The sequence below is a fragment of the Xenia sp. Carnegie-2017 genome, unplaced genomic scaffold (assembly GCF_021976095.1).
Source record: "Xenia sp. Carnegie-2017 unplaced genomic scaffold, XeniaSp_v1 HiC_scaffold_23, whole genome shotgun sequence".
In the NCBI taxonomy this organism is placed as follows: Eukaryota; Metazoa; Cnidaria; class Anthozoa; order Malacalcyonacea; family Xeniidae; genus Xenia; species Xenia sp. Carnegie-2017.
The window spans coordinates 11,723,050-11,748,406 of NW_025813486.1; the positions used below are offsets into that span (position 1 = coordinate 11,723,050).

A 25,357-nucleotide genomic window follows, 5' to 3' on the forward strand; every position below is an offset into this window, starting at 1 on the left:
CTTCATCTCTGGCAAGATATTCTCCCTGGATCTTTTAAATCAAGCAATTAGTTGAGTGAAACTCCAGTCTTCGAATATTTATATGAAGTGATTTTGAAGCCCCATTTAATGCACCCGTTTCGCTCATTCTAAATGGGTATTACTCAGAGTTCTAAATTTTAGAATGCGGAAGATAGCCAATTTAGATTGCTTTCTGTGCTATCTAAAGGCTATGTTTGTCTCTCCTGACCTCAATATCTCTGGACACTGTTAGTGTGAGACAGACAGAAAATGGCGCTTAGTAGGAGCGGCAATCGCATGGTAAAACCATACACTTTGACTATGAAGACATACTCTGTTTTTGTTGTTGTTGACTGACGTTTCGACAACCTTAGCGGTAGTCATCTTTAGAGTCAAATGAGGAGTAAACGTCAGGTTAGCCGTATTTGTTATCTGGTTCTTACGTCATTGTATTGTGTGTACAGGAAATGTGTATTGTCATTGTGGATTAGTGTGAAGTGAAATATTTTATTTTTAGTTGTGATGTTTGATTTAGGTGTGACGTTTTTAGTTGTAATGTGTCGGTGTCAATTGTGTATTGTCATTGTGAATTAGTTTGAAGTGTAGTGTTTTTAGTTGATCGTTTGTTTGTATTGTGAATAAGTCATTTGTAAGGTGCCGGTAATTGCTGTGATCTTTTCTGGGGGGTTTGTTCCAAGTTGGTATACCAACTTTTTAATGTAAGCCGTTGTCTATAGTCAGTACTGTAAGTAATGCATTTTGTCGAATCCCAGTCAATGTTGTGCTTTGTGATTCGGTGATGTTCGGCAATGTGATTAGTTTTGTCTTGTTTCTTAGTAGCTCGTTTGTGCTCAGTAAGTCTTATGTTTAAGTTCCTGCCAGTTTCCCCGATATAGGAGTCGTGGCAGTCGGAGCAGTTTATTTTGTAAACTGCACCTTGTCGTTCGTTGGGTTGTTCTTTGTCCTTTATGTTCGTTAGTACTTTTCGTAACGTTGTGATTGGTTTATGTGCGACACGTATGTTGTATGGTCGTAAGATACGCGAGACAGTCTCAGACGTACCTTTGATGTAAGGCATCGTTGCTGTTGTCACTGAGTTGTTCGATTCGTTGGGTTCGTTGGGTTTGTAAGTGTTGCGTTTGATAAAGTCAGAGTTATAGTTGTTTTTGTCAAAAACACGTTTGAGATAGTTGTTTTCGTTTTGTAGAGCGTCCGGTGAATCACATATGATTTGTGCACGTCTTGTTAATGTTCTGATTGTGGTGGCTTTGTGTGATGTAGGGTTGTAAGATGATTGGTCTAGTAGTCAGTCAGTATGTGTTGGATTGCGTTAAACTGTTGTTCGTAGTTTTTGATTGTCATGTTTTACCAAACAGTCGAGAAAAGTAAGAGTTCCGTTTTCTTCGACATCTTTAGTAAATGGTATGTGGCTGTTCTGTTTGTTGATGTGAGTATGAAAATCATTAATGTCGTCTGCATGTAGTGCTGTGATTGTGTCATCTACGTAGCGAAACCAAAAAGGTAGTGCATATTTGGTAGTCGTAAGCGCCCGTTCATCTATAGATTGCATTACAATTTCAGCAACTACAACAGAAACGGGCGAGCCCATTGCTGTCCCATGTAATTGTTTGTAGTGTGTTCCTTAGTATTGGAAGTAAGTCGAGGTGAGGCAGAGCTCAAGTAACTCCATAATGCCTTCTGTCGGTAATGGCAGTACGTCCGTGGTGTTTGTAATGAGGGTTTTTGTACAAGTAAGTGCCAGATTAAGTGGAATACTGGTGAACAGTGATTTCACATCAAAAGACACTAGTATATATGTTATATGTTTTTTTGTCACATATATTATCAGAACATTTAAAGTTGTTGTGAAATATGAAGTGTTAAATGTTTACCATAAAATTCGTTTCATTTTATTAAAGAACTTTGTTTGCTTTAGACTGGTGAGTTAGGTGTGGCCATTCATTCCATGGATGCTTGCTTTGGTCTAACTCGTAAAAAGTTGGCAGGGAATAGTTTTGCTGTCCAAAACCATGGCTGCCTTATATTTGCTGATCAGGATGAAGTAGATGATTTTGTTGATCATTATAGCAAGTCTAATAACAAAGTAGTAGAGGTAATTATTGCATGATGAAGGACTTTGAAGCCTATTCAAAAGTATTCTGAAGGAGGGGAGTGAATAGTTTGAAAACAAACTTTATATGTAGTCCAATGAAAAGAAATGGCAAAGCCAGCACTTTTTTACTTTTACATTGCAAATATTTTTGTATTCAATCACTGGAAAAACAATGAACGGATTTGTTTTCTAAAGAAATTATTAACAATTTTGCTGACAAATTTGCATCGTAACAGTAAAAGATTGGGCAGGCTTCGCCCCTGACAAAAGTGGGTCTATGCTTCATGCAGGTCCATGGGCCCTCATACATACGTAAGTAGCTACGTGGATTTAAAATCAAAATTACAAACAGCCAATTTTTTTCTTTTCCTTTAATTTATCATGTTTATACATGGTCAATGTCTCGATTGTGTAAACTGTCATGTTTATTTTTACAGTAATAAAACAATTGTTATGTATGCGCTAATCTATAATGTGCTCCACCTTATTTTAGAGTTGTCAGATATTTAAGGCAGGAGAAGTTACAGAAGCACTTCACTCCAAAGGAAAAAATCAACTGTTTGATGAGGTTTTAGTTACATTGTAAATAAGTCAGTTTTAGTTGGATTGAACAAGTTTTTTTAAAAGGTAATATTCTTTTATTCACATATAAGCCATGCAGAATGTCTAATTCTATAATTAAAATTTCGAAGATTAAAGTCCAAAAGTAAAAACTACATTATATAGAATAATAATTTTTTTGAGGGGGGGTTCTACCTTTCACCTACACAAAGACATGCACTATTCACTGGATGGGCAAATAAGATATCATATTTGTAAAAATAACTGTAATAGTTGAGATACTTATGCATTAGTAAAATATTTATGTTTGTGCAATATGTTTTAAACGTCTTGCTATTGACTATGCATTGCAACCAGAAGAAATAGCTTTGGACAATTGAGTTAATTTCTCTTGCTGGCGTAACGCACATGTTTCTTTTATTGCAGGGGAGTAGTTACTTTATGTAGCAAGATGCCAAAGTCTAAGCAGTCTTGCTGACTTAAGTTGTTGTCAATACTTCCACATAAAGCTTTGACTTCATTAAGATTCAGAAATACTGGCACCCAAACTTTTTTCTTTTTATTTCACAACAATAATAATATTTTGAACTGCAAGAACTCCATGAGCAAATCCACAAGAATGCAACAACTCTATGCCTTCCCATATCTTAATTAATAAAGATATCCACTCGGCAAAAGCGATTCCATGAGTATAGCACAATCCTTCCAAGGACATGTACACTCCAGTTCCTACATGACCAAACAATTTTGCTATTAAAATGAATGGCTTTTTACACAATTAACACCAAAAATTAAGCCTTTCCTCAAATTATTCTTATCGTGTGCCTCTGAAATTAATGTTAATTAGGGACTGCGCTAGCTATTTTAAACCATACCATTTTCCGTATGACATTGGATAACATTTTCAATGGCGTCGATGTGGCTAATGCCAGAATAAAAGTAGACATGATTGCTATGAATTCGCTTCACCGTAGGAAAACACTTTCGTACAATGAACCCATACTCTCGAACAGATATACTCTTATATTTATTTCTCAACACTTTTAGAACATCTGAGCATTTTACGCGACATAAGCAATCTTGATGAAACATAGTTGACAACCTATAATAAAGTCATATATAACAATTAAGGACACAAGCGACTGCGTTCACGGATTCCGGTTGACAAAAAACACCACAAGTGGAGACATTCTCACCAATTTGCACGAGCTTCTCGAAAGTGAGACGGTTTACGTTTTCTTCTTGATGCATCTTTTTTCGGCATTGCTTCAACTCAAATGACATAAATGGGCTTTAATATGGACGGGCAGTACAGTATATAAGAGTATGCAACATATGTGATTAATGTCCATTGTCCATTTATAAAATAAAAACAATAGTACCCGCTCGGTGATTGGTCTATAGCCGTGTGTGCATTTGCCTGTGCAAACCGATTTCAACTCAACCAATCAAATCAATCTATTAATCAAAAAAAAATTTGCATATCGATGTAAATTTGTCTGTTTCAATTATTGTTTCGTATCATTGTATACAAGAGGTAAAACTGTTTTTTGTGTTTGCACCATTGCACTGGCTTATGCAAACTTTGAAGCCGTTTGTGGGAACTCGAGCAGATGCAATCGTGCAACCCAAGACCTTCGGTCTCCTGCTTGCACTGATCTCCTATAAAAGTTTTCCTAAAAGTCTCATTGGTTTGCATAAGCCAAATTGTATTTCTCAGATGATATATGGGTATATGTGACGTAACCGATCTAATAAATGCCCTATATTAAATTAACACCTTATACATATTAAACGCCCCACCCCTCTCCTTGCAACGCCACTTACTAATAAAGGCCCGTCCTCGATAGACACCCACCACCTTCACAAAATTACCTTTATGATATATTAATTATAGTGGTACAATTTGGCTTATAAGAAGTTTAGTTTGTCTTAGTTTTGTTTTATTTGTTCACACAAACAACTAATATACACGTCTCTCTTTTCATTTCGCTGCACCACAACATCTAGAATTGATTAAACGCCCTGGCCGTTAATAAGTTCATTTACGGTACCAACGGACACTCAAAGTAAAGCAACATATATATCATAAATGAATTCCACTTTTAACATTTCGAAATTCGAATTCCGCTGCGTCGACATTTTCACTTTACGGTGCTTTTTGTGAAATAAACAGCACCGCATAATCCAATATCATCGAGCATATGTGATTGTTACACAAAAGCATGCAGCAGCCAGTAGCAATGTTTTGTTACAGCAAATAGTTGACAGTTGTGGCTTTAAATTTTTTTAACAAATTATGTTTCAAATAAAATATTGATTTTTTTATTTAGTACAACGACCCTTATAGCATGGACCTTATAAGTCGCAGAGTATGTAGCATCTTATAACAAAAAAAAAACCCCAAAAACGATCACGTTCTTTTCTTAACATCAGAATGTTAGTTTAGATTGTGAGTGTAGGGAGGGTTGGTATTGCGTAGAGAATATTTGAAGCTCACAGCAAGAATGCGTGATACGTAATACGTGCAATGATTACGGTAGGCGTGCAACATGACAAGAGTGTTCGATCTGTAAAATGGCTTAAGTGTTCTGTGAAATGTGCAACAGTGCTCAGTAACGTAGATTAATAATTTTGAGTTTTATATTATTTCAATCCAAACACGTATTCGGTTTCATTTCTCATTTTCCTCTTACAGCGGCAGTGCCATCAAGGGTGCCGAACCAAATCGCACTCTCTCGTCAGCATCGTTTCGTTAGCTCGAACATCGGTAAAGTTAGTCATCTGTTTTGAGTTAATCTCGAGCAAAATATGAAACATGGGAAGGCTTATAACGTTAAAAAGCAAATTGGATGATTTAGACGGACAAATCATGAAATTTGGTGTTTTCAAAAACTCGCCCCAGACCCCATTGATCAACTGACCAAGCTTTGGATACGTCTCGGCTATTTTATATATGATATGAATGCTCACAATTTTAGATGAATTGGTTTGGGCAGACAGAGCTAATGGGTTGGGATTTATGTCGCATATAAACTCTTACTTGTAAGACATTGATAAATAATAAAAAACATATTTCTCTCACAATTCAACGACGGGCCAAAACTTCCGGTGTTGTACAGAAGAAGAGAAAATGACTGTGCAGTAACATGACGTCACAAAACCAAATGTTTGCATGATATCAGTTATTATACTAGATACGTGAACAACTAAATTACATAATAAGTACATAAAAAGTAGCTATTAGTTTACGAATAGTAGCTATGTCGTATTTCAATGTCACTGTCCACTTCTGAGAGCTCTTCGATGTCTTCATCTTCAGTATCGGATTCCTCATAGGGTGAGCTTTCAGATTCATTGGGAATGTTGACATCATTGGTTAAGTTGGAAAAGAAAAGTTTCTCCAAGTGGAAGCTCAAAACTTTTCTTCAAGCTGAACAACTCATTCCGCAATTTGGTTTTAAATCTTATCAGTTCATGCTTTGAACGAAGCATGAATTCATCGCTCCTCAAATCACCATGATCAGCAAGTGCTTCCTCAATTTTTGAGCTAAGATTGGTGTAATACAATAGAAGCCTTTATCTTTCCAAGTTTAAAAGTTTCTCTTCCTCGTCACATCGTTTTAGGATTAAGTACATTTCAATAGCCTTCCTCTTTGTGTATACTGGGACCGAGGCTTCCCCTAAAATGTCATCCTCACCAGACTCAAATCCCTCATAAAGGTCTGATGTAGGATCTTTCGCTTTGTCAAATGTCAGACGATCGGGTAAATGGTTTATAAAATCACTAAGAGAATCAATGGCAGCATTGTGTTTCTCAATTGTTAAATTCATCTTGTTCGTGATCTTGGTGATTTGCCTGGACAAGCGAGTGGCAATTTTCTGACCATCTAAACAAGTAAAAGGAATACAAAATTAACATTTACAAGAACAACAAAAGACAGATATGGTAACATAGCTTAGGTTACAAGTATTCGAAATTTACAGTGTATTACAGTACCTGCATACTTCTTTCTCTTTGTTTGACTTGCAATGCAACGACGTTATAATTAGGATGACCAGGTTTCCATCTTTCTTTTACAGAATGCTTTCGTTCAATATCTTTTAAAATCTTTCGAAACCTGTTTACATAAATTTTGCGCGTATGTAAAAAAAACTTTAAAGCAAAATATTGCTTTGACACATTTATACACACTGGTATAGTTCTTTCGACATCTGATCAATTGAGTAATCTTCAGATGTTATCTGATGTTTTTCTTCAAAACATCCGAATGATGTAGCACTAAGAATTTAATAATTCACCAATTAGGCTCAAAAGAAATATTAAAACGTCAATAGGCATGTATTATAGAGAAACAGCCAGTTTAGTACATTAAAAAACCTACCTTAGTTGTTTAAAATGCAGTACCTTTTGAATGTACGTCACTTTCCAGTTCTCCGTGGTTTCTTTATGTTCTGTATTTAAAAAGTACGTCTTTAAATCCTACAGACTGAATTGTTAAGAATGAAACTATTTGCCATGAATGACATTATATACCTGGGAAGACTCTTGACATAATTTCCTTCTCTCTGGCCTTCCACTGACGAACAATTTCAGGATCGTACGTCACTAACAAACAAAATAAATTCGTATTTCCTTGGATGCAAATTGAATTGAGAGTTTGGTTAGGCAAAAAGAAATCTTAAATATTTTTCGGCCACAGAAAACATAAGAAATTTCTAACCTACAACAACTACTTACCAGGTACTTCGCTAAATAAATTCTTCATTTCTTGTTGCGTTTTGATTTTATGTTGTAGACATTTTTTAAGCTTCGACGTTAATGATTTTCCTGAAACAAATCATATACAGAAAATTAAAACAATTAAGGCGCAACAAACAAACAAAAACATTTTTATTGTGTCAACACATAGTTACACATAAAGCAATGACAATATTCAAGCACCTGCATTGCTAAAATTTCTTCGAGATAAGTGAAGAAGCGCGTCTGTCAAAAGATCTACTCTTCTACTGGCAGACATCTCCTTAGTAATTGCTGAGAACCCACGAAGGTAAGCCCAGAGCCTTTCAATAGCCTCACAATCTGTAAGACCAAAACCATCGAGCCTTCTAGGACTGAACTTGACCTATTTTTTTGAAGACATGAAAAAATAATATTTTACATACGGCGGCTTTTTATCAAGGAAGAAACCAGAGCAGGAAAGATTGTCTTTCTTCAATCGCTACATCATTACCCAGGGATGTACTTTTCTGGAGGGAGGGGGTGCTCTAGTTTGGATAAGATTCTAGTGGTTGCTTGTTGCCGTAACATGCAAGACATTTTTCGTTAAATTTTGTTACTTATATACAATGATTGGAAATTTTTGAAATTGTGCTCCATAAACCCCAATTACGATCGCTTGATGGTTTGATATACATAAATTTCTTAGGGAAACTGCCACTCGTCATCCATCTCTACTAATCAAGGTTGGAGGAGAGCACATTCCTCCGTTATCTCGCCTCTTAATCCATCCCTGTCATTACCAGGTACAAAGCTTTATTCATTACCTGGCATGAAGCCTTGTGTCCATAACAATGAAATATCGGCACCGAAAATGACACTTTTGACAAAATGTCATGCCTCTTGTTTGCCTAGAACGGTACCAATTTATTCAAAGTTTAGTTGGTGAATGAACTTGTCCCACATCATACATGCCAACATTAAGATACCTTTAAATGTGATGATAATACACATCCAATATCATACATTATTTTTAAATCAACACCAGGACTTTGGTTTGGATGTGGAGGTACATGCTACACGAATTTGCCATTTACAAATTTGCATTGTTGTGACTATATACTTTGTTAAGTATTTCGACTTGTTTAATTACATTTCGTTCATTCAGTTTTAAATTAATTTAGCGTATTCATAACTTTTTTTGTCATCAGAAGATACACAAGTGCACTTAACAACATTACATTGAGAATAACCACAAAATTAGAAATTCCTGTAAATTTTCTTTTGCATTTCAACGTTGTCGCAACTGAGTATACATACGTATGTTGGCTCTCTTTTTTAATGCAACGGCATATGTTTCAGCAATTTAACTTTTTGTTATAAACATAACGAAGAACATACCCGCCGCCATCAACAAACGTCTATCATCCCTAGCATCCGACAAAGCATCATTTGACCAAATAACTGCCCCATACCAAAAAGAACTCGACGAAAACGGATACCGATACACACTAAAATTCGACTCAGACGAGAGATACCAAGTGTGGAAGTATTCACGACAAGTCTTCATATTATGCATTTAGTAGTAAGTGCATCAGTGAGATATACATTCTCACAATGCATAGTTTAATAGTAATAAAGGAAATATATTACATGCCATGTTTCGGCTTTCAGCTGAAAGATTTATCATAGTATTACCCATTTTTGTTAATATATATATATATAGGAAGTTTATATTTGATGATTTTCCGTATAAAACAGTGCTCGATGCTCGAGAGCAGAGCGTAAATATGTGTAGTGGTGTTGAGAAAAATCACAAAACTACAGATTCATCCCGACAAGCCTGTTTCGTGATTGCTCACTCTTCAGGGGATTTAATGAATAAAATACTTAAATGCTTAAAGCTTAAATGCAAGATGACGGAAGTTAGAGTATTAAATAAGGTGTATGGTTACAAATTACATAGGAGTGTTTTGCATCTATGGCGACAAGAGGAAACAAGTTCGTTGCGTTTATTAAGGAATGATTCGGATGGTTGGTAGAGGATGAAGAATTTTTCTTTGAGGCAAAGGTTGCATCTTTTACTGGGGCTGTTGTATGGTTTGCTGTGTGCGATGATGTTCCATGAGATTTCGTGGTCAATATTGCTGTCTTTAAGGGTCCAAATGTGCTTACTGAGCTCGGTAGAGTTTCGTAGATTTTTGTGGCGGAAAGAGGCAGTGTGATTTCCATGTCTAGCCTTAAATTCGTTTTCTGTAAGTCCAATGTACGTCTCAGTTGTGTTATTGTCTTTGCGTTTTACAATAGCTTGGTAAACAACGGATTACTGTAGGCAGTTTCCGTAAAGTGGGCAGTTTTGTTTTTATCGGCAGTTGCATGTTTTTGTATGTGTCTTTTTGTTCGCGGTGTTGTCGTTAGTTTTGTGTGACGTTCTCAGTATATTTTTGTTATGGTTGTTGATTATTTGTTCGATATTGTTCATGCAGCTGTAGCTGAGTTTGATGGTGTTACGGTTGAATATTTTCCTGAGTTTATGGTCTATGGGGAAGTGTTTGTCCATTAGTGAAAGGAATTTGTGGCCAATGTTCATGTAGACGTTTTTGCTAAATGGAGGGTTGTACCAAAGTATATTTTGTCGAAGTCTGTTTTTCCGTTTGGTAGTAGCGTCCGAGTCGAATTTTAGTGTGTATCGGTATCCGTTTTCGACGAGTGCTTTTTGGTATGGGGCAGTTATTTGGTCAAATGATGCTTTGTTGGATGATAGGGATGATAGACGTTTGTTGATGGCGGCGGGTATGTTCTTCGTTATGGTTGGTGGATGGTTGCTTTCGCTGTGGACGTATGGCAGAGAAGTGTTGGGTTTTGTGTAAGGTCGATATAAAAAATTGTTAAGATTGAAGGTATTGTCAAGGAAGTCGATGATTTTTTTGTTTGCTTCGATAGTTATGCGTTCTCCATTGTTGTTGAATATCCGGCATATTTCGTTTTTGATGTTCTTTGTTTCTCGAGGCAAAATCCAGTGCTTTGTTTAGTAGGTGACGAAAATGATACAATCGATAAAGTTTAAAGACGTGAACAGCACATTCCTTAATAAAATGAAAGACAACACTACTACCATGAAACACGAAACGAAGCTACTAATCGCTGCCGACAAAACAACAAATTTCTACAAACTAGACCAGCCAGCATACTACGACCTCCTTGAACAAAACATCACAAGATCATAAAAGAAATTAAATGCCGACACAATAAAAGCTATCCACACCGAAGACAAAAATATCACATCACGACTGGGTATATCTGACAGAGTAGAAGCCACTGCCAATAAAAATGCATTCAGAACACTCAAAGACCATAAACCAAACTTTACGAATAAACCAACCTGCCGACTTATCAACCCAACAAATCCGAAGTTGGTAAAATTAGCAAGAAAATACTGGACAGAATTAACAGCAACATCATAAAAACAACTTCATGCAACCAATGGAAAAAGTCATCATCTGTGATCCAGTAGTTCAAATCTATCAAACACAAAAAAAAACGTCACCTTCATATCCTTCGACATCGTAGACTTTTATCCATCCATTAATCAAGACCTACTAAACAAAGCACTGGATTTTGCCTCAACCTACTACAACATCACAAACGCCGAAATAAACATCATTATACACGCTAAGAATTCATTCCTTATACACAACGAACAACCATGGCAAAAGAAATATAACTCAACATTCGACGTCACAATGGGTAGCTTCGACGGAGCTGAGACATGCGAACTCGTTGGAAGCTACCTCCTTTCTCAACTACAAAACATCACAACAGACATAGGACTTTATCGAGACAACGGACTTGCCATTTCAAACACCACACTACGAGAAACAAAGAATATCAAAAAGGAAATATGCCGGATATTCAACAACAATGGACTACGCATAACTATCGAAGGAAACAAAAAAATCATCGACTTCCTTGACATTACCTTCAATCTTAACAATTTTTCATATTGACCTCACACAAAACCCAACACTTCTCTGCAATACGTCCACAGCGAAAGCAACCATCCACCAACCATAACGAAGAGCATACCCGCTGCCATCAACAAACGTCTATCATCCCTATCATCCGGCAAAGCATCATTTGACGAAATAACTGCCCCATACCAAAAAGCACTCGACGAAAACGGATACCGATACACACTAAAATTCGACTCAGACGCTACTACCAAACGGAAAAACAGACTTCGACAAAATATATTTTGGTACAACCCTCCATTTAGCAAAAACGTCTACACGAGCATTGGCCACAAATTCCTTTCTTTAATCGACAAACACTTCCCCATAGACCATGAACTCAGGAAAATATTCAACCGTAACACCATCAAACTCAGCTACAGCTGCATGAACAATATCGAACAAATAATCAACAACCATAACAAACATATACTGAGAACATCAGACAAAGCTAACGACAACACCGCGAACAAAAAGACACATACAAAAACATGCAAATGCCGACAAAAACAAAACTTACCACTTAACGGAAACTGCTTACAGTCATCCGTTGTTTACCAAGCTACTGTAAAACGCAAAGACAATAGCCCAACTGAGACGTACATTGGACTTACAGAAAACGAATTTCAGACTAGACATGGAAATCACACTGCCTCTTTCCGCCACAAAAAACTACGAAACTCGACCGAGCTCAGTAAGCACACTTGTACCCTTAAAGACAGCAATATTGACCACGAAATCTCATGGAACATCATCGCACACAGCAAACCATACAACAGCACCAGTAAAAGATGCAACCTATGCCTTAAAGAAAAATTCTTCATCCTCTACCAACCATCCGAATCATTCCTTAATAAACGCAACGAACTTGTTTCCTCTTGTCGCCATAGATGCAAAACACTCCTATGTAATTTGTAACCATACACCTTATTTAATACTCTAACTTCCGTCATCTTGCATTTAAGTGTTTTATTCATTAAATCCCCTGAAGAGTGAGCAATCACGAAACAGGCTTGTCAGGATGAATCTGTAGTTTTGTGATTTTTCTCAACACCACTACACATATTTACGCTCTGCTCTCGAGCATCGAGCACTGTTTTATACGGAAAATCATCAAATATAAACTTCTTATATATACATATGTATATTAACAAAAATGGGTAATACTATGATAAATCTTTCAGTTGAAAGCCGAAACATGGCATGTAATATATTTCATTTATTACTATTAAACTATGCATTGTGGGAATGTATCTCTCACTGATGCACTTGTGAACAGTGATTTCACATCAAAAGACACTTGTACATAATTGTCACGATGTTTAAAAGATGAATTTATTTGTTTTAATATCATCTTCTTTATGCGCAAGATGCAACTTTTTCATGCACAAGACTTCACTCTCGCAAAAATCTCGCGGGTTACGTTGTTTCGCGGGAAATCCCAATGGCTAAATTATGCTATTAAAAACGACGAATTTACCATTTTAATGTTGGTTTTAAAAGGTTATTTGGTAAACAAAACAGAAAACATAATTACATCTTTCTGTTTAGTAATACAGAAAGATCACAAAAGATTTTGGAAAACTCAAAATTGCTTGGAAGTACTTGCACTTTGTGCTCGTGCTTGCCCCGTAGTTTCTGATTTCTCACAAAATTTCTTGCGCGTTTCTAGAATAGCTATAACTCTATAGAAACTCGAGAGATGTTTTCTATTTCTTAATTATAATAGGCAACTTATAAGGCTACTTAGCTTTAAACGATTCTCGCGAAATTTAGAGAATAATTTAGAAAACAAATGAAGAGTAATTAAAGAAAGATATATGCCTTGAAAAATTTGCTATTTTTGTCAGGTGAATCTTCATTTCACTTAAAAAAATTAGCCATCAGATTTCTGCATTAAGTGCTTTTAACTTGATCTATGTACAATTTTCTTGTAACAACGAGCAATTTTTTCTATACTTTTATAGAGCGCTTACGATCACATTAACCATTTTGATGTAGAAGAAATCAAGGTAAAAATGCCTTACATTTAGGAAGTATGGACATGTAAATATGGGAGACCATTTAACAGTTTGATAAGAAGCAGAACCTAATTTAGATTCCATTTTTCTGCGTCTATTGTGAACATTTTATTAAAAAAAATACGATTGATTTGGTGTTTTTAGTTGTGCGATATTGATGTACTAGCCCTAACCTTATCCTAACTTCTAACCTTTTTCTTCCCAATTTTTTTTGGCCTATGAGTTTTGGATTGTTTCATTGATGCTGTTCTATGGCAACGCTGAGAGACAAAGGATTAAAAGACTGACTCCATGGCAAAATCTTTAGTTATTTTCAGTCATAGAAATGTTGGCCAAAAATTTGTTGCAACCACCCGTTTCGCTCATTCTAAATGGGTATTACTCAGAGTTCTAAATTTTAGAATGCGGAAGATAGCCAATTTAGATTGCTTTCTATGCTATCTAAAGGCTATTTTTGTCTGTCCTGACCTCAATATCTCTGGACACTGTTAGTGTAAGACAGACAGAAAATGGCCCTTAGTAGGAGCGGCAATCGCAGGGTAAAACCATACTCTTTGACTATGAAGACATACTCTGCGGCTGGGAAACTTAGTAGGAAAAATATTTCTCTCTCTCCTAATGTTGTTCTTCCAGTTCGTACGATCGATACATTTGAAGGCTTTCAAGAAAACCTTAACGAACGTACAAATAATTTACGTGGAATTGGATCTCGATATGACAGGAGGAGAGTGAATGAAAGCGAATCCTGGAAGTGTTTGTAAAATAATTTAGTAAAGTCGTACATCGAAAATTGTGCCATGTTACCAGGACAACTCTGCGTAAAATGTGTAGAAGATGGGATACCAGCAAAAAAAGCCGAAATTAGATGTCGTGATTGCGGTCACGGATAGTTCCACTGTTTTGAGTATGCGGAATCCCTTCATCGAACAAGAAATGTTTTCCAGTGGAAGGTAAGTTTAATTCTTTCTGGTGGCACAGATGAATCCCTATAAAATTTTCCTGCCAGCAAAACATAAACAAGTTAAGTCGTCTATTAGAAGGCAATTATAGGTGATTATTTCCAAAAGTCAATTCTTCAGATGAAATATTTTTGCTTTTTACATTTGGAATTTAGCTTGTTAAGCTCTAGTATTCATCAAATGCTGGCAATTTTTTACAACCATGTCTTAACTCTAAAGTAACTTAATCTGTAGTATTTTGTTAAAACTATCAATCATTTTCAAGAAGGATATGCTGCTATATGCTGTGCATGGTGCCTTATGTAATGTATACATGTTCTGATGCTTAAATAACTACTCTTTAGACTGATTGTGAAATGTTTGTTCCATTAATTTTTGGTGGTATATTACGTGAGAGTCAGCATGCTAACTGCTCTTCAACACAATCACGTACTATAATATGTGTGGATGGAAAAGGTACAGTATGGCAACAATGACAGTTATTTTGACTTTGACTACATGTAAATGTGTATATGTTAGTAATACTGTTAAGTATTAGCTTCATTTAGGCCAATAATTTCTATTTAATTATTTGCATATCAATTAATCCAATTTTAATCTCATACAAAATTTAGGTTGGCAGCATTTAAAATTGTTGAATTCTGTCAGTGTATTAAGGATGCTGAAAAACTAATTAAACTCCAGCTGTTTCCAGGCTCATCTTCTAAACCCAAAATTGCATTTCACTTTGACTTCATGGATTTTGCTGAAAATTCTTGCTCGAGCCATGTATCCTTGCACAAATTTTGCAGCACTGTTGAAATTGAATATCCTGAAATGCTACCTGACTGGTATGTATTTCTCATAAACCTGAATTGTGCACCCATATGATAGTCTACCCATCAAATAGTGGAAATAGATGGGTTGTACTTTGCAAAAATTTTATTGAATCACTGTTATTTACAAACAACATAAATAATGCGTATTTGCCTCAAATAAAGTAAGAGCACATTCAAATTGTACATGAAGTTTCCTTTGCTGTTATGACTTTGTGTATTCAACCTTATTTTATTTTTGAAACAAATGCACAAGTTTACTAGGTGTTCATTTTATTCTTGTTAAGGTCAAAAACATGTATGTGTTAAACAATGGATCATTCGATGAATACAGGAATGTTATGTGTTATAAAACAAAATTCTATTTACAGTTATTGTAGACCTAATAGTTAGATTATATGTGTAGATTAGTACAGTCTAACCTGTTTTAAGCACACACCATTGGACAACAGACTAGTGTCAGCTTAATGAAAGTGTCAGCTTGATTGAGGTTTCATCATTATACTTTCATCATTATTAGCTATATGAGATTAAGTTTTGGATTTTAGACAGTATCTGCTTAGTACAGGGTCATTTGATACAAGAGGTTTGACTGTATATATTATATCATTTAAAAATTTGATTTTTATGTCAGATCTTTTAAACACCAAGTCAGATCATTAAAGTGGCCATTCATTCCATAGATGCTTGCTTTGGTCTAACTCGCAAAAAGTTGGCAGGGAATAGTTTTGCTGTCCAAAACCATGGCTGCCTTATATTTGCTGATCAGGATGAAGTAGATGATTTTGTTGATCATTATAGCAAATCTAATAACAAAGTAGTAGAGGTAATTATTGCATGATGAAGGACTTTGAAGCCTATTCAAAAGTATTCTGTGAAGGGGGAGTGAATAGTTTGAAAACAAACTTTATATGTAGTCCAATGAAAAGAAATGACAAAGCCAGCACTTTTTTACTTTTACATTGCAAATAGTTTTGTATTCAATCACTGGAAAAACAATGAATGGATTTGATTTTGTAAAGAAATTATTAACAATTTTGCTGACAAATTTGCATCGTAACAGTAAAAGATTGGGCAGGCTTCGCCCCTGAGAAAAGTGGGTCTATGCTTCATGCAGGTCCATGGGCCCTCATACATACGTAAGTAGCTACGTGGATTTAAAATCAAAATTACAAACAGCTAATTTTTTTCTTTTCCTTTAATTTATCATGTTTATACATGGTCTATGTCTCGATTGTGTAAACTGTCATATTTATTTTTACAGTAATAAAACAATTGTTATGTATGCGCTAATGTATAATGTGCTCCACCTTATTTTAGAGTTGTCAGATATTTAAGGCAGGAGAAGTTACAGAAGCACTTCACTCCAAAGGAAAAAGTCAACTGTTTGATGAAAAAGGAGTGTTTGGTAGTTGTTGCATTAGGCATTCACACGCTGGACGATTTTTCAGCACTAAATATGGGGAAAGGTTAGTGTCTTAGCCTTTGTTTGCACGTAATTATCAATATTGTTGATCTTTGATGAGGTGGTATGGACAACAAATCGTCGGGTTATAATTTCTTTTCCTGTGTCAATTTTAAAATAAAGGGACAAAGGACAAAACGATTCTGTGCTAACGAGATCTATTATTATTCTTTAATAATATTTAGTGTCTTATTATTAATATTCAGAATTTCGTATTCGCTGTTCCTAATCCAAAGCATTTTAAAAGATGCTGACCAAAGTCCTGGTGTTGATTTAAAAATAATGTATGATATTGGATGTGTATTATCATCACATTTAAAGGTATCTTAATGTTGGCATGTATGATGTGGGACAAGTTCATTCACCAACTAAACTTTGAATAAATTGGTACCATTCTAGGCAAACAAGAGGCATGACATTTTGTCAAAAGTGTCATTTTCGGTGCCGATATTTTATTGTTATGGACACAAGGCTTCATGCCAGGTAATGAATAAAGCTTTGTACCTGGTAATGACAGGGATGGATTAAGAGGCGGGATAACGGAGGAATGTGCTCTCCTCCAACCTTGATTAGTAGAGATGGATGACGAGTGGCAGTTTCCCTAAGAAATTTATGTATATCAAACCATCAAGCGATCGTAATTGGGGTTTATGGAGCACAATTTCAAAAATTTCCAATCATTGTATATAAGTAACAAAATTTAACGAAAAATGTCTTGCATGTTACGGCAACAAGCAACCACTAGAATCTTATCCAAACTAGAGCACCCCCTCCCTCCAGAAAAGTACATCCCTGGGTAATGTTGTAGCGATTGAAGAAAGACAATCTTTCCTGCTCTGGCGTCTTCCTTGATAAAAAGCCGCCGTATGTAAAATATTATTTTTTAATGTCTTCAAAAAAACAGGTCAAGTTCAGTCCTAGAAGGCTCGATGGTTTTGGTCTTACAGATTGTGAGGCTATTGAAAGGCTCTGGGCTTACCTTCGTGGGTTCTCAGCAATTACTAAGGAGATGTCTGCCAGTAGAAGAGTAGATCTTTTGAAAGACGCGCTTCTTCACTTATCTCGAAGAAATTTTAGCAATGCAGGTGCTTGAATATTGTCATTGCTTTATGTGTAACTATATGTTGACACAATGAAAATATTTTTATTTGTTTGTTGCGCCTTAATTGTTTTAATTTTTTGTATATGATTTGTTTCAGGAAAATCATTAACGTCGAAGCTTAAAAAATGTCTACAACATAAAATCAAAACGCAACAAGAAATGAAGAATTTATTTAGCGAACTACCTGGTAAGTAGTTGTTGTGGGTTAGAAATTTCTTATGTTTTCTGTGGCCGAAAAATATTTAAGATTTCTTTTTGCCTAACCAAACTCTCAATTCAATTTGCATCCAAGGAAATACGAATTTATTTTGTTTGTTAGTGACGTACGATCCTGAAATTGTTCGTCAGTGGAAGGCCAGAGAGAAGGAAATTATGTCAAGAGTCTACCCAGGTATATAATGTCATTCATGGCAAATAGTTTCATTCTTGACAATTCAGTCTGTAGGATTTAAAGACGTACTTTTTAAATACAGAACATAAAGAAACCACGGAGAACTGGAAAGTGACGTACGTTCAAAAGGTACTGCATTTTAAACAACTAAGGTAGGTTTTTTAATGTACTAAACTGGCTGTTTCTCTATAATACATGCCTATTGACGTTTTAATATTTCTTTTGAGCCTAATTGGTGAATTATTAAATTCTTAGTGCTACATCATTCGGATGTTTTGAAGAAAAACATCAGATAACATCTGAAGATTACTCAATTGATCAGATGTCGAAAGAACTATACCAGTATTTATAAATGTGTCAAAGCAATATTTTGCTTTAAAGTTTTTTTTACATACGCGCAAAATTTATGTAAACAGGTTTCGAAAGATTTTAAAAGATATTGAACGAAAGCATTCTGTAAAAGAAAGATGGAAACCTGGTCATCCTAATTTTAACGTCGTTGCATTGCAAGTCATACAAAGAGAAAGAAGTATGCAGGTATTGTAATACACTGTAAATTTCGAATACTTGTAACCTAAGCTATGTTACCATATCTGTCTTCTGTTGTTCTTGTAAATGTTAATTTTGTATTCCTTTTACTTGTTTAGATGGTCAGAAAATTGCCAATCGCTTGTCCAGGCAAATCACCAAAATCACGAACAAGATGAATTTAACAATTGAGAAACACAATGCTGCCATTGATTCTCTTAGTGATTTTATAAACCATTTACCCGATCGTCTGACATTTGACAAAGCGAAAGATCCTACATCAGACGTTTATGAGGGATTTGAGTCTGGTGATGATGACATTCTAGGGGAAGCCTCGATCCCAGTATACACAAAGAGGAAGGCTATTGAAATGTACTTAATCCTAAAACGATGTGACGAGGAAGAGAAACTTTTAAACTTGGAAAGATAAAGGCTTCTTTTGTATTACACCAATCTTAGCTCAAAAATTGAGGAAGCACTTGCTGATCATGGTGATTTGAGGAGCGATGAATTCATGCTTGGTTCAAAGCATGAACTGATAAGATTTAAAACCAAATTGCGGAATGAGTTGTTCAGCTTGAAGAAAAGTTTTGAGCTTCCACTTGGAGAAACTTTTCTTCTCCAGGCTGAGATTGTCAACCTAACCAATGATGTCAACATTCCCAATGAATTTGAAAGCTCACCGTATGAGGAATCCGATACTGAAGATGAAAACATCGAAGAGCTCTCAGAAGTGGACAGTGATATTGAATAGACGACATAGCTACTATTCGTAAACTAATAGCTACTTTTTATGTACTTATTATGTAATTTAGTTGTTCACGCATCTAGTATAATAACTGATATCACGCAAACATTTGGTTTTTTGACGTCATGTTAGTGCACAGTCATTTTCTCTTCTTCTGAACAACACCGGAAGTTTTGGCCCGTCGTTGAATTGTAAGAGAAATATGTTTTTTATTATTTATCAATGTCTTACAAGTAAGAGTTTATATGCGACATATATCCCAAACCATTAGCTCTGTCTGCCCAAACCAATTCATCTAAAATTGTGAGCATTCATATCATATATAAAATAGCCGAGACGTATCCAAAGCTTGGTCAGTTGATCAACGGGGTCTGGGGCGAGTTTTTGAAAACACCGAATTTCATGATTTGTCCGTCTAAATCATCCAATTTGTTTTTTAACGTAATAAGCCTTCCCATGTTTCATATTTTGCTCGAGATTAACTCAAAACAGATGACTAACTTTACCGATGTTCAAGCTAACGAAACGATGCTGACGAGAGAGTGCGATTTGGTTCGGCACCCTTGATGGCACTGCCGCTGTAAGAGGAAAATGAGAAATGAAACCGAATACGTGTTTGGATTGAAATAATATAAAACTCAAAATTATTAATCTACGTTACTGAGCACTGTTGCACATTTCACAGAACACTTAAGCCATTTTACAGATCGAACACTCTTGTCATGTTGCACGCCTACCGTAATCATTGCACGTATTACGTATCACGCATTCTTGCTGTGAGCTTCAAATATTCTCTACGCAATACCAACCCTCCCTACACTCACAATCTAAACTAACATTCTGATGTTAAGAAAAGAGCATGATCGGTTTTGGGGTTTTTTTTTTATTATAAGATGCTACATACTCTGCTACTTATAAGGTCCATGCTATAAGGGTCGTTGTACTAAATAAAAAAATCAATATTTTATTTGAAACATAATTTGTTAAAAAAATTTAAAGCCACAACTGTCAACTATTTGCTGTAACAAAACATTGCTACTGGCTACTGCATGCTTTTGTGTAACAATCACATATGCTCGATGATATTGGATCATGCGGTGCTGTTTATTTCACAAAAAGCACCGTAAAGTGAAAATGTCGACGCAGCGGAATTCGAATTTCGAAATGTTAAAAGTGGAATTCATTTATGATATATATGTTGCTTTACTTTGAGTGTTCGTTGGTACCGTAAATGAACTTATTAACGGCCAGGGCGTTTAATCAATTCTAGATGTTGTGGTGCAGCGAAATGAAAAGAGAGACGTGTATATTAGTTGTTTGTGTGAACAAATATGACAAAACTAAGACAAACTAAACTTCTTATAAGCCAAATTGTACCACTATAATTAATATATCATAAAGGTAATGTTATGAAGGTGGTGGGTGTCTATCGAGGACGGGACTTTATTAGTAAGTGGCGTTGCAAGGAGAGGGGTGGGGCGTTTAATATGTATAAGGTGTTAATTTAATATAAGGCATTTATTAGATCGTTTACGTCACATATGCCCTTATATCATCTGAGAAATACAATTTGGCTTATGCAAACCAATGAGACCTTTAGGAAAACTTTTATAGGAGATCAGTGCAAGCAGGAGACCGAAGGTCTTGGGTTGCACGATTGCATCTGCTCGAGTTCCCACAAACGGCTTCAAAGTTTGCATAAGCCAGTGCAATGGTGCAAACACAAAAAACAGTTTTACCTCTTGTATACAATGATACGAAACAATAATTCGAAACAGACAAATTTACATCGATATGCAAATTTTTTTTTGATTAATAGATTGATTTGATTGGTTGAGTTGAAATCGGTTTGCACAGGCAAATGCACACACGGCTATAGACCAATCACCGAGCGGGTACTATTGTTTTTATTTTATAAATGGACAATGGACATTAATCACATATGTTGCATACTCTTATATACTGTACTGCCCGTCCATATTAAAGCCCATTTATGTCATTTGAGTTGAAGCAATGCCGAAAAAAGATGCATCAAGAAGAAAACGTAAACCGTCTCACTTTCGAGAAGCTCGTGCAAATTGGTGAGAATGTCTCCACTTGTGGTGTTTTTTGTCAACCGGAATCCGTGAACGCAGTCGCTTGTGTCCTTAATTGTTATATATGACTTTATTATAGGTTGTCAACTATGTTTCATCAAGATTGCTTATGTCGCGTAAAATGCTCAGATGTTCTAAAAGTGTTGAGAAATAAATATAAGAGTATATCTGTTCGAGAGTATGGGTTCATTGTACGAAAGTGTTTTCCTACGGTGAAGCGAATTCATAGCAATCATGTCTACTTTTATTCTGGCATTAGCCACATCGACGCCATTGAAAATGTTATCCAATGTCATACGGAAAATGGTATGGTTTAAAATAGCTAGCGCAGTCCTTAATTAACATTAATTTCAGAGGCACACGATAAGAATAATTTGAGGAAAGGCTTAATTTTTGGTGTTAATTGTATATAATATTGAGAACCATTTTTTGGTGGGGAATGATTTTCCATCTTGAGAAGAACTATCTTGGACATGGAGCAAACTTTATTTTCTTGTCTCATTTCATAGATTGCTCAACTGAGAATAAAATGCTATGTGGATTACCTGATTGCGTGAGTATCAATCGTTCGGAATTGCTACGTTCCTTATCAAAGAAGCCTACATATTCATTCCCAATTGGGAATTTTGATAGCATGGAGTTCTGTTGGTTTAGAGGAATGGCAGTTGCAGTGAGGAAATCTGAGTTTGATGTCATTGATGAAGCAAGAACTGTTCTTAGCTTACCATCTCATTCATGTTTTCCAATCTTAATTTGTATTTGTCGGGATAAAAAGCCATTCATTTTAATAGCAAAATTGTATGGTCATGTAGGAACTGGAGTGTACATGTCCTTGGAAGGATTGTGCTATACTCATGGAATCACTTTTGCCGAGTGGATATCTTTATTAATTAAGATATGGGAAGGCATAGAGTTGTTGCATTCTTGTGGATTTGCTCATGGAGGTCTTGGAGTTCAAAACATTATTGTTGTGAAACAAAAAGAAAAAAGTTTTGGTGCCAGTATTTCTGAATCTTAATGAAGTCAAAGCTTTATGTGGAAGTATTGACAACAACTTAAGTCAGCAAGACTGCTTAGACTTTGGCATCTTGCTACATAAAGTAACTACTCTCCCTGCAATAAAAGAAACATGTGCGTTACGCCAGCAAGAGAAATTAACTCAATTGTCCAAAGCTATTTCTTCTGGTTGCAATGCATAGTCAATAGCAAGACGTTTAAAACATATTGCACAAACATAAATATTTTTTACTAATGCATAAGTATCTCAATTATTACAGTTATTTTTACAAGTATGATATTTTATTTGCCCATCCAGTGAATAGTGCATGTCTTTGTGTAGGTGAAAGGTAGAACCCCCCCTCAAAAAAAATTATTATTCTATATAATGTAGTTTTTACTTTTGGGCTTTAATCTTCGAAATTTTAATTATAGAATTAAACATTCTGCATGGCTTATATGTGAATAAAAGAATATTACTTTTTAAAAAAACATGTTCAATCCAACTAAAACTGACTTGTTTACAATCTAACTAAAACTTCATCAAACAGTTGATTTTTACCTTTGGAGTGAAGTGCTTCTGTAACTTCTCCTGCCTTAAATATCTGACAACTATAAAATAAGGTGGAGCACATTATAGATTAGCGCATACATAGCAATTGTTTTATTACTGTAAAAATAAACATGACAGTTTACACAATATAGACATTGACCATGTATAAACATGATAAATTAAAGGAAAAAAAAAAATTGGCTGTTTGTAATTTTGATTTTAAATCCACGTAGTTACTTACGTATGTATGAGGGCCCATGGACCTGCATGACGCATAGACCCACTTTTCTCAGGGGCGAAGCCTGCTCAATCTTTTACTGTTACGATGCAAATTTGTCATCAAAATTGTTAATAATTTCTTTAGAAAATCAAATCCGTTCATTGTTTTTCCAGTGATTGAATACAAAACTATTTGCAATGTAAAAGTAAAAAAGTGCTGGCTTTGCCATTTCTTTTCATTGGACTACATATAAAGTTTGTTTTCAAACTATTCACTCCCCCCCCTCCCTCCCATAACACAGAATACTTTTGAATAGGCTTCAAAGTCCTTCATCATGCAATAATTACCTCTACTACTTTGTTATTAGACTTGCTATAATGATCAAAAAAATCATCTACTTCATCCTGATCAGCAAATATAAGGCAGCCATGGTTTTGGACAGCAAAACTATTATCTGCCAACTTTTTGCGAGTTAGACCAAAGCAAGCATCCATGGAATGAATGGCCACACCTAACTCCCCAGTCTAAAGCAAACAAAGCTCTTTAATAAAATGAAACGAATTTTATGGTAAACATGTAACACTTCATATTTCACAACAACTTTAAATGTTCTGATAATATATGTGACAAAAAAACATATAACATATATACTAGTGTCTTTTGATGTGAAATCACTGTTCACCAGTATTCCACTTAATCTGGCACATACTTGTACAAAAACCCTCATCACAAACACCACGGACGTACTGCCATTACCGACAGAAGACATTATGGAGTTACTGGAGCTCTACCTCACCTCGACTTACTTCCAATACAATGGAACACACTACAAACAATTACATGGGACAGCAATGGGCTCGCCCGTTTCTGTTGTAGTTGCTGAAATTGTAATGCAATCTATAGAGGAACGGGCGCTCACGACTTACAAACATGCACTACCTTTTTGGTTTCCCTACGTAGATGACACAATCACAGCACTACATGCAGACGACATTAATGATTTTCATACTCACATCAACAAACAGAACAGCCACATACAATTTACCAAAGATGTCGAAGAAAACGGAACTCTTCCTTTTCTCGACTGTTTGGTAAAACATGATAATCAAAAACTACGAACAACAGTTTATCGCAAGCCAACACATACTGACTACTAGATCAATCATCTTACAACCCTACATCACACAAAGCCACCACAATCAGAACATTAACAAGACGTGCACAAATCATATGTGATTCACCGGGCGGTCTACAAAACGAAAACAACTATCTCAAACGTGTTTTTGACAAAAACAACTATAACTCTGACTTTATCAAACGCAAAACTTACAAACCCAACGAACCCAACGAAACGAACAACTCAGTGACAACAGCAACGATACTTTACAAAAAAGGTACGTCTGAGACTATCTCGCGTATCTTACGACCCTACAACATACGTGTCGCACATAAACCAATCACAACGTTACGACAAGTACTAACGAACATAAAGGACAAAGAACAACCCAACGAACGACAAGGTGCAGTTTACAAAATAAACTGCTCCGACTGCCACGCCTCCTATATCGGGGAAAATGGCAGGAACTTAAACATAAGACTTACTGAACACAAACGAGCAAGTAAGAAACAAGACAAAACTAATCACATTGCCGAACATCACCGAATCACAAAGCACAACATTGACTGGGATTCGGCAAAATACATCACTTACAGTACTGACTATAGACAACGGCTTACATTAGAAAGTTCGTATACCAACTTGGAACAAACCCCCCTGAACAGATCACAGCAATTACCGGCACCTTACAAACGACTTATTCACAATACAAACAAACGATCAACAAAAAACTTTACACTTCAAACTAATTCACAATGACAATACACAATTGACACCCACACATTACAACTAAAAACGTCACACCTAAATCACACGTCACAACTTAGGGCCTGTTCATATGGGGTGGGATAGCCCACCTAGCCGGGATAATGACGATGTAGCGAGATCCGACCTTGTAGAGTATTTTATAGGTTTTGCATCTTGTGTTCATATGGAAAGTGA

General features: G+C 35.7%; 2 protein-coding genes and 1 long non-coding RNA gene across 3 annotated transcripts; 2 read left to right on the forward strand and 1 right to left on the reverse strand.

Moving 5' to 3' along the window:
* The first annotated feature begins 1,929 nt into the window (after positions 1–1,929).
* On the forward strand, positions 1,930–19,539 carry LOC124449382. The gene is made up of 12 exons (XM_047000306.1): positions 1,930–1,982; positions 15,895–16,025; positions 16,520–16,668; positions 16,871–16,985; positions 17,064–17,147; positions 17,569–17,749; positions 17,864–17,953; positions 18,086–18,157; positions 18,240–18,309; positions 18,413–18,499; positions 18,574–18,694; positions 18,805–19,539. Exons 1-12 carry the CDS (start codon positions 1,967–1,969, stop codon positions 18,862–18,864), a joined length of 1,176 nt encoding a protein of 391 aa, XP_046856262.1. The 5' UTR covers positions 1,930–1,966; the 3' UTR covers positions 18,865–19,539.
* On the reverse strand, positions 7,271–8,444 carry LOC124449383. The gene is made up of 4 exons (XM_047000307.1): positions 8,384–8,444; positions 8,222–8,305; positions 7,620–7,800; positions 7,271–7,505 (listed from the first exon to the last, which is right to left on the reverse strand). The coding sequence occupies exons 1-4, from the start codon at positions 8,420–8,422 to the stop codon at positions 7,408–7,410; spliced, it is 402 nt and encodes a 133-aa protein (XP_046856263.1). The 5' UTR covers positions 8,423–8,444; the 3' UTR covers positions 7,271–7,407.
* Positions 13,947–15,015, forward strand: LOC124449384. The gene is made up of 3 exons (XR_006949375.1): positions 13,947–14,375; positions 14,729–14,840; positions 14,999–15,015. It is a non-coding gene; the product is annotated as an uncharacterized LOC124449384 (long non-coding RNA).
* Positions 19,540–25,357: the final 5,818 nt, after the last annotated feature.

Coding starts and splice junctions, on each gene's coding strand:
- LOC124449382 (XM_047000306.1), top strand. Junction 17,148..17,568: donor GACACAAGGCTTCATGCCAG/GTAATGAATAAA, acceptor TCAAAAAAACAG/GTCAAGTTCAGTCCTAGAAG. Junction 17,750..17,863: donor AAGAAATTTTAGCAATGCAG/GTGCTTGAATAT, acceptor GATTTGTTTCAG/GAAAATCATTAACGTCGAAG.
- LOC124449383 (XM_047000307.1), bottom strand. CDS start 8,422: ATGTATGATATTGGATGTGTATTATCATCACATTTAAAG. Junction 8,306..8,383: donor TATTATCATCACATTTAAAG/GTATCTTAATGT, acceptor GTACCGTTCTAG/GCAAACAAGAGGCATGACAT. Junction 7,506..7,619: donor AAGAAATTTTAGCAATGCAG/GTGCTTGAATAT, acceptor GATTTGTTTCAG/GAAAATCATTAACGTCGAAG.